The sequence below is a fragment of the Marmota marmota genome, unplaced genomic scaffold, assembly GCF_001458135.2.
Source record: "Marmota marmota marmota unplaced genomic scaffold, marMar, whole genome shotgun sequence".
NCBI lineage: Eukaryota > Metazoa > Chordata > Mammalia > Rodentia > Sciuridae > Marmota > Marmota marmota.
The window spans coordinates 6,501,266-6,510,565 of NW_025999891.1; the positions used below are offsets into that span (position 1 = coordinate 6,501,266).

Sequence of the window (9,300 nt, forward strand, 5' to 3'; positions counted from 1 at the left end):
CCCTCCCATCTTCTCTCTCTACCCCATCTACTGTAATTCATTTCTCTCCCTTGTTTTTTTTTCTTTTCCCCTCACTTCCTCTTATATGTAATTTTGTATAACAATGAGGGTCTCCTTCCTTTACCATGCAATTTCCCTTCTCTCTCCCTTTCCCTCCCCCCTCTCGTCCCTGTTTTTCTCATGCTGTTCCTTCCTGCTCTGTTCTTAGTTGCTCTCCTTGTATCAAAGATGACATTTGGCATTTATTTTTTAGGGATTGACTAGCTTCACTTAGCATAATCTGCTCTAGTGCCATCCATTTCTCTGCAAATGCCATGATTTTGTCATTTTTTTAGTGCTGAGTAGTACTCCATTGTGTATAAATGCCACTTTTTTTTATCCATTCATCTATTGAAGGGCATCTAGGTTGGTTCCACAGTCTAGCTATTGTGAATTGTGCTGCTATGAACATCGTTGTAGCAGTATCCCTATAGTAAGCTCTTTTAAGGTCTTTAGGGAATAGTCCAAGAAGGGGAATAGCTGGGTCAAATGGTGGTTCCATTCCCAGCTTTCCAAGGAATCTCCGTACTGCTTTCCAAATTGGCCGCACCAATTTGCAGTCCCACCAGCAATGTACAAGTGTACCCTTTTCCCCACATCCTCGCCAGCACTTGTTGTTTGACTTCATAATGGCTGCTAATCTTACTGGAGTGAGATGGTATCTTAGGGTGGTTTTGATTTGCATTTCTCTGACTGCTAGAGATGGTGAGCATTTTTTAATGTACTTGTTGATTGATTGTATTTAATTTTTAAATTTTGAGACCATATCTCACTAAGTTGCTTAGGGCCTCACTATATTTTTGAGGCTGGTTTTCAATTTGCCATCCTCCTGCCTCGGCCTCCTGAGTCCATGGGATTATAGGCATGTGTCACCCAGCTTTCTTTACTTTCTCTTACTCTGTTATGGTCATTGCAGTCTAGCACATATAGTTGCTTTGAGTTAACAATTCAACTTTTGTACTTTGAGAGAAGTTAGGAGGTAGCAGCAGTTTAGACAAATCTTACCAGTTTATATAGCAGTAGTTTAAGGCATTGACACAGGGATCATGAGTATGGTGGGTATCAGGAGGATGCACACCCCTGGAACTGTATTAGTTAATTTCTTTGATAAACATGCATCAAGGGGCTGGGGTTATGGCTCAGTGGTAGAGCACTTGCCTAGCATGTGTGAGGCACTGGGTTCGAGTCTCAGCACTGCATATAAATAAATAGAATAAAGGTTCACTGAAAACTAAAAAATATTTTTAAAAAATGCAACAGATACTTTCTATATGTAGGGCTCATATGGGACTTCATGCTTAGAATACACAGATGAACAAGAAGCCGGGACCTTAGGGCTTACTGGGGAAACAAACAGTAAGAGTTCACGGTGAGGGGCTGGGGGTGTGGCTCAGTGGTAAAGCGCTTGCCTCGCATGTGTGAGGCCCTGAGTTAGATTCTCAGCACCACGTATACAAATGAATAAAGTAAAGGTCCATCAACAACTAAAAAATATATATATATTAAAAAATATTCCAGAGCTGAGGTTGTGGCTCAGTGGTAGAGCACTAGCCTAGTACATGTGAGACCCTGGGTTCCATCCTCAGCATCACATAAAAAACCAAATAAACAAAATAAAGGTATTGTGCCCAACTATTTAAAAAAAAAATTCCACAGTGTCCTCAGGAGCTAGCTGTACCTGGGCTGAATATATTGCCTGATCAGAAGTGTGCCACAGTATAAAGTAAGCCACGTGCCTGGATGTGATACTTGAATACCTTCAGTATGCCTTTACTGATGGGCCTTTCTCTTTCCTTTTTTTTTTTTTTTGATTCCTTAGTGGAATTCCCGAAAGCTCTGTCTTCCTCCTCATTGCCTGACCAGAGCTGCCCTCAACCTAGGAGGACCTCTCGTTTTGCTCAGTGTAAGTATGTGGTCCATTTAAAACTCAGGTTTGGGGGCTGGGGCTGTGGCTCAGTGGTAGAGCACTAGCTTTGCATGTGTGAGACACTGGATTCAATTTTCAGCAGCACCGCATATAAATAAATAAGTAAAATAAAGGTCCATAACAACTAAAAAAAAATATTGAAGAAAAACAACTGGGGGGTGCTGGGGTTGTGGCTCAGCAGTAGAGTGCTATCCTCACATGTACGAGACCCTGGGTTCGATCCTCAGCACCACATAAAAATAAATAAGTGAGATAAAGGTATTGTGTCCAGCTACAACTAAAAAAAAATAAATATTTAAAAGAAGAAAAAGGTAGAGAGAAAAGGAAGAACATGCTGTCTGTCTTCCTGCTGCAAGGCCCACTCCCTGGCTGACTGTAGTTGTGTTTGTTGTCCAGAATAGGTCCCTCCACACGGGGAGTTGAGTACAAAGGCAAAGAGGCATTGAGACTCCCAAATTTCAGACTCAGCTAGACCCATGAGCACTTAGAGCCCAGGCAACCTTTGAATATCCAGGCGGGGGTCACCAATTACAGCCAACTGCCTGTTCCCCCACCTGCATAGGTGCTACTGCTGTCCGAGTCTGGGGAGTCCTTAAGAGCATGGATCATGTAGCTGGGGGTGTGACTCCCAGCATCACTAGCTGTGTGAGCTTGGATGAATCACTTCGTCCCTTAGAGACTCAGTTTCCTCATTTGTAAAATGGTGACAACAATAGCATTTCTCTTGTGGGCTTTCTATGAGGATGCACAAGTGCATGTATGTGAAATAATGCATTGAGTGGTCATGGCACACAAGAGTTAGCAGTTGTTCACTCAGTAGGAAACAACAAGGGTTGGGGTATTGCTCAGTGGTAGAGCACTTGTCTAGCATGTCTGAGGCCCTGGATTTGATCACTAACACTGAAAAAAAAGGGGGGGGGAAGAAATAATATGAAATATACAAGATGAGGGCCAGGGTTGTGGCTCAGTGGTAGAGTGCTTGTCTAGCATGTGTAAGGCATTGGCTTTGATCCCTGGCACCACATAAAAATAAATAAATAAAATAAAGTATTGTGTCCATCTACAGCTAAATATATATACATACATACATATATATATATATACACACACACACACACACAAGATGAATAAGATACATACCTTAATTAGAAAACCAAAGTTTAACTAGAGAGATCCAATAGCAATAGTCATACTTGTAAAGCATAGGAATATTGAGAAAAATAAGAGATGATTTTGTGCTGGATGGAATTCAGCCAGCGGGAAGAGAGGGCTTCCTGAAAGATAACTAATGGGTAGGTGAAAAGTAAGGCACCTGAATATGGACACACCTGTAATCCCAGTGGTGCGGAAGGCTGAGGCAGGGGGATCATGAGTTTAAAGCCAGCCTCAGCAATGGCGAGGCCCTAAGCAACTCAATAAGACCCTGTCTCTAAATAAAATACAGGGGGCTGGGGATGTGGCTCAAGCGGTAGCGCGCTCGCCTGGCATGCGTGCGGCCCGGGTTCGATCCTCAGCACCACATACAAACAAAGATGTTGTGTCCGCCAAATACTAAAAAATAAATATTAAAATTTAAAAATAAATAAATAAATAAATAAAATACAAAATAGGACTGGGGATGTGGTTCAGTGGTCGAGTGCCCCTGAGTTTAATCCCTGGTACAAAAAAAAGAAAAGTAAGGCAGGAATGGGGTATTGTTCATATAACAACATCTAGAATATATCTATCTATCTAAATAAATAAATTAAAAAATATATTTTTAGTTGTATATGGACTTAATTTTATTTTATTTATTTTTATGTGGGGCTGAGGATCGAACCCAGTGCCTTACACATGTTAGGCAAGTGCTCTGCCATTGAGCTATAACCGCATCCCCTTGGTGTACCAATTTTAATGCATGTATGAGTAAAATATTTTCACCCCTCAGAACACAACACTGAGCTGGGGATGAAGCTCAGTTGGTAGAGTGCTTGCCTTACATGCACAAGGCCCTGGGTTCAATTCTCAGCACCACACACACACACACACACACACAAATACAATGCTGCTTTTTCTATTAGATGACATGTTAGCCTGGATGATCCAAAGCCAGCTGATCTTGTGGTGGTATACTTTTCTCCTCAGGGATCATCAATCCAACCTTTGACTTGGGAAGCCTTTCCTGTATCCTGAAGGTATCAGAGGATTGCCGGACAGTGACTGTGTCTCAATTCCGGCAGCCCTATCCTTGGAGTCAAGAGAGGTTTTCAACCAGCCAGGTCTTATGTTCCCAGGCCCTGTCTTCTGGGAGGCATTACTGGGAAGTGGACACGAAGTGCTGCAATAACTGGGCAGTTGGAGTGGCCTCTTGGGGCATGAGCCGAGACCGGATGCTGGGAAGGACTGCAGACTCTTGGTGCATAGAGTGGAAGGGAACTGGCCAGCTGTCTGCATGGACTATGGTCAAAGAAACTGTCCTTGGCTCAGACAGACCTGGGGTGGTGGGCATCTGGCTGGACCTGGAGGAGAGGAAGCTTGCCTTCTATTCAGTGGCCAGTCAGGAGAAGCTTCTGTATGAGTGTGAGATGGCGGCCTCCTCTCCTCTGCACCCTGCCTTCTGGCTCTATGGCCTAACTCCTGGAAACTCCCTGATCATAAATCAAGTACGAGTATAAAGCTTCCTCAGGGGTTAAAACACAGTGGTCTCCTGGCCTCTCTCTCTGCCTTCAAGCAGGTGGCAACTCAACTTAAGAATCCCACTTTTGAAGTTCATCCTTTTGTGTGGTACAGGATTAACAAAGCAGGCTTGAAGTTCTTGAACCCTGCACATTTCAAAGAAAGGACTGGCCTCTGACAGACTCAAGAGAGGGGACCTATAAGCCCTTCAAATACCTTGCCTGGCATGAGTGGCTTGGTTTAAGTGGGGGCTTTGGGCCATGCAGTATCACCTTGACCTCTGCACGGGCTAGAGATTAAGTCAGCCATGTGGGCAGTGAGGCATGCCTATGTGACAGATCCCCAATAAAAGCATTGAATACTGCGGCTTGGGGAACCTTCCCTGATTGGCAGTACTCCAACCACATTGCCACACATCATTGCTGGGAAAATTAAGCAATGTCCTCAGGACCCCACTGGGAGGGGATGGATGATTGGGAATTCTCTTGCTCTGTGTGCCTTTTTCTATTGCTGATTTTATTCTGTGGCCTTTCACTACAGTAAATTGTAACTGGTAATGATTCACTGAATGCAAGGGTGGCCACAGGGACCCCAGAACATAAGGGACATACATTACTTATCAGTCGCTGTGTAGTGATATTACTATGGATTTAGTGGTTTAAAACAATTTACATTTATTATCTCACTGTTTCTGTGGGTCAGGAGTCAGCGTCCAGCTTAGCTGAGGCTTCTGCTTCTGAGTCTCTCAAGTTGCAGTTGACATGTCAGCTGGGGCCACAGTGTCACAGGAGGCTCAACCAGGAAAGGATCTGCTCTGGAACTCATGTGGTGGGCAGCATTCAGTTTCTTGTTGTTGAATTGACAGCTGCTATTTCTTGGTGACCGTTGACTGGAGACCACCCTCAGTTCCTTACCCCCTGAGTTTTTGCAACAGAGTTGCTTGCCTCCTCCCAGTCAATAAAGAAGAGAAAGTCTCTTGGCAAGATGGACATGAAGGGCTGGGGTTGTGGCTCAGTGGTAGAGCACTGCCTAGTGCGTGTGACACACTGGGTTTGATCCTCAGGACCACATATAAATAAATAAATAAATAAATAAAATTATATTTTTTTAAAAATAAGGCTTCCTATGCACAGTATTAATTTATATATAAAAAAAGATGGATGTGAAATCTTATACAATAATTACATAAACATATAATGGCACATATCCTATTACCTTTGCCTTATTCTGTTGGATAGAAGCAAGTCATAAATCACACCCACACTTAAAGGGAGGGCATGAAACAAGGGTAAGAACTCCAGAATGTGGGGTGCATGGGAGGCACCTTATAGTCTGTCTGGCATATGTGTCATTTCTTACTTGATTTTTCCTACTTTATTTATTTGTGTATTTATGTATGTATTTATTTATATTTTGCAGTGCTAGAGACTGAACCCAGGGATACTCTATTGCTGAGCTACATTCCCAGCCATTTTTTTTTTAAATTTTAATATTTATTTATTTACTTACTTACTTATTTATTTTTAGTTTTCGGCGGACACAACATCTTTTTTTGTATGTGGTGCTAAGGATCGAACCCAGTGCCACACGTATGCCAGTCGAGCGCGCTACCGCTTGAGCCACATCCCCAGCCCCCCAGCCATTTTTTAAAAATTTGAGATAGGGCCTCACTAAATTGCTCAGGCTGGCCTCACGTGATCTGCCTGCCTCATCCTCCTGAGACTCTGAGATTATAGACATACACTACCGTACCTGGAAAATTCCCCTATTTTTAAAAATCATTTTATTACATAACAATACAGATACAGAAAACTACCCAAAACACATGTGGGTCTTAAACATCCTGGAAACTACTATTCAGGTCAAGAAATGAAACCTGTTGCCCACCACAGAAGCTCTGTATGTAGCTGGGTGTGGTGGCACATGCCTGTAATCCCAGCAACTCAGGAGGCTGAGGCAGGAGGATCACAAGTTCAAAGACAACCTCAGCAATTTAGCAAGGCCCTAAGCAACTTGGCAAGACCCTGTCTTTAAAAAAAAAGTGGGGGGGCTGGTGATGTGGCTTAGTGGTTAAATACCCCTGGGTTCAGTCCCTGATACCCCCCACCCCAAAAAAGAGAAGAAGCTGCTTTGTCATGTGCCCCACTTCAATCACAACCCCGCAACACCTGAGAGCAGTCCTGACTTTCCCACTAATCATTTCTGTACTTTTCTGTAGAGTTTTATCACCCAAATATGTCTGTAGCCACAAAACTTAGTCTTGCCCCCATTTTCAAAAAACTGGTATGCTTTTGGGCTGGGCTTGTGGTTCAGTGGTAGAGCACTTGCTTAGCATGTGAGGCATTGGGTTCAATAATCAGCACTGCTTATAAATAAATGAATAAAGGTCCATCAACAACTAAAAAAATTATAAATAATTGGTATGCTTTTTAAAAACAGCTTTGTTTTAAAACAAGACCCAACTTACATACTGTAAAATTCACCTATTTAAACAGTATAAACCAGTGCTCTTTAGTGTATTTACAGAGTTGTGAAATCATCAGCATAATCTAATTTTAGAACATTTTAATCACCCCAGAAAGAACTCTTATACCTTTTACCAAGTGATTGGTCCTAAGTCTCCTACTCTACATATCTCCCCTATATCTCTGTCTCCTTTTCTTTTCCTAGCGATTCATCTGCCGAAGGACCCCCAGCTAGATTTGCACCTATTTTGAAGATTTGGAAATTCAACTCTGTTGGGTCAGATTGGGCAGAAAGCATTGGCACACAACTAGCCAGGAAGCCTGGGGTGGTACACTTAACCTCTCTTTGCCTCTGTTTGTCTGTAAGATGGAGGCAGTTACCTTACCTACCCTTACCTTCCTCATAGGACTGCTGAGAAAATTTAATAAAGTAATAGATGAGGAGATCAGAAGACTTTTCTTCGTGCTAGAGGACCATGAAAAGGCTCTCTGGGGCTGGGGCTGGCTCAGTGGTACAGCACTTGCCTAGAATGTGGTAGGCACTGGGTTTGATCCTCAGCCCCAAATAGAAATAAAATAAAGGTATTGTATCCATCTACAGCTAAAAATGATTTTTAAAAGGCTCTCTGCCCTCACTCTTTTTTTTCCCAGTTAATTATCAATCTACTCGTTGACTATTTTGTTATCTCTTTATTTATTGTACTAGAGATTGAACCCAAGGGTACTCTACCATGGAGCCACCTCCCCAACCCTATTTATTTATTTATTTATTTTTAACAGAGAGAGAGAGAAAAAAGAGAGAGAATTTTTTAATATTTATTTTTCAATTTTTTGGTGGACACAACATCTTTATTTTATTTTTATGTGGTGCTGAGGATCGAACCCAGCGCCCTGCACATGCCAGGCGAGCATGTCACCGCTTGAGCCACATCCCCAGCCCCCCTTTTTATTTTTTATTTTGAGACAGAGAGTTTCACTAAATTACTTAGGGCCTTGCTAAGTTGCTGAGGCTGGTCTTAAACTTGCAGTCCTCTAGTCTCAACCTCCTAAGTTGCTGGGATCACAGGTGTACACCAGTCCATCTGGCTTCCCTGCCCTCCCTTTTTGCATTATGGAGCTTTTATTGTTTTACTCACAGTCATCTTGATGTTTACCTTTTGGGTCAAAATTTAGCATTTAGAAGCCAGGGTTCTAATCTCTTGCTGTGATGCCTTTTGTTGAATAGCATGCTTTTAATCAATGTTTGGATAACAGGATCTTTGTGAGGGTGGGGTTTATCTGTTGGTCCTATGATTTCCTCAAACTGGAGCCAAAGTGTAAGAATCACAAGGGGGGGGCGGAGTGGAGACCCTCGCTTTTGGTTGCCTTGCTTTTGTCTCACTTTTACTGCCTGCACATCCCTTCTGGTACCCAGTGGGAAATGACATCCTTCCCTCAATCAAAACATAAAATCTTCCAAAAGAAAAACAAAACAAAACAAAAACTGAAGCCAAAATGCCAATGGATAAAAGACTTTGCACTTGAGTCTGGTTTTGTGTGAATCAGGAAATTATCCGCCCAAAGCCCAAGCTGGAAAATTTACAGCCAGGACTTTCCTAATCTATGGGGGCGACTGTATCATAATACCATAGACTGGGTGGCTTACACAACAGGGATTTATTTCTCACAGTCTGGAGGCTGGGAAGTTCAAGGTCAAGATTTAAGGGAGCTCTCTGGGATTTCATTTTTATAAGGATTCTGTCCCCATTATGAGGGCACTATCCTCATGACCTAATCTCTTCCTAAAAAGTCCCACCTCTAATCCCATCACCACATCCTGGGTTAGAAAACCAGTATGTAAATTTTAAGGGAAACAAATATTTAACTTGAGCAGGGACATAAATGCTCACGGAAAGAGCATCAGGGACTCCTGGGATGTTTCTCTCAAAAACATCATTTTTTTTTCTGTCAAGTCTTGTCTCTCTTAATTGTTTTCTTCCTATGGGGCTAGGGATAATGGAATATCCTGGTCAGTGATGGGGCCTGCCTATATCAGTCTCCACTTCATTTTTCCTGCATCTCAGGTATGCACTTAGCCCCTGGTGAGGCAGCTATTGAACAGCACTGTTATACTCTTTTTCTTTTTTCTTTTGCAGTGCTGGGGATTGAACCCAGAGCCTCATTGATGCATGGAACTGAGCCACATCCCCAGTCCATTATTGTTCTCCTTATTGA

General features: G+C 42.6%; 1 protein-coding gene across 4 annotated transcripts in view; it reads left to right on the forward strand.

The window, feature by feature from the left end:
- Window positions 1-5,022, forward strand: part of Rnf135 (ring finger protein 135) — a 15,879-nt gene extending 10,857 nt beyond the window's left edge. For 3 of the 4 annotated variants that reach the window (XM_048794766.1, XM_048794779.1, XM_015501178.2), the window contains 2 exons: window positions 1,859-1,942; window positions 4,091-5,022. In XM_048794766.1, coding sequence (XP_048650723.1) covers window positions 1,859-1,942; window positions 4,091-4,620 — 614 coding nt within the window. In that variant the 3' untranslated portion in view covers window positions 4,621-5,022. The remainder of the gene's footprint in view (window positions 1-1,858; window positions 1,943-4,090) is intronic. The other variant, XM_015501179.2, reaches the window with a different exon arrangement.
- The last annotated feature ends 4,278 nt before the right edge of the window (window positions 5,023-9,300 follow it).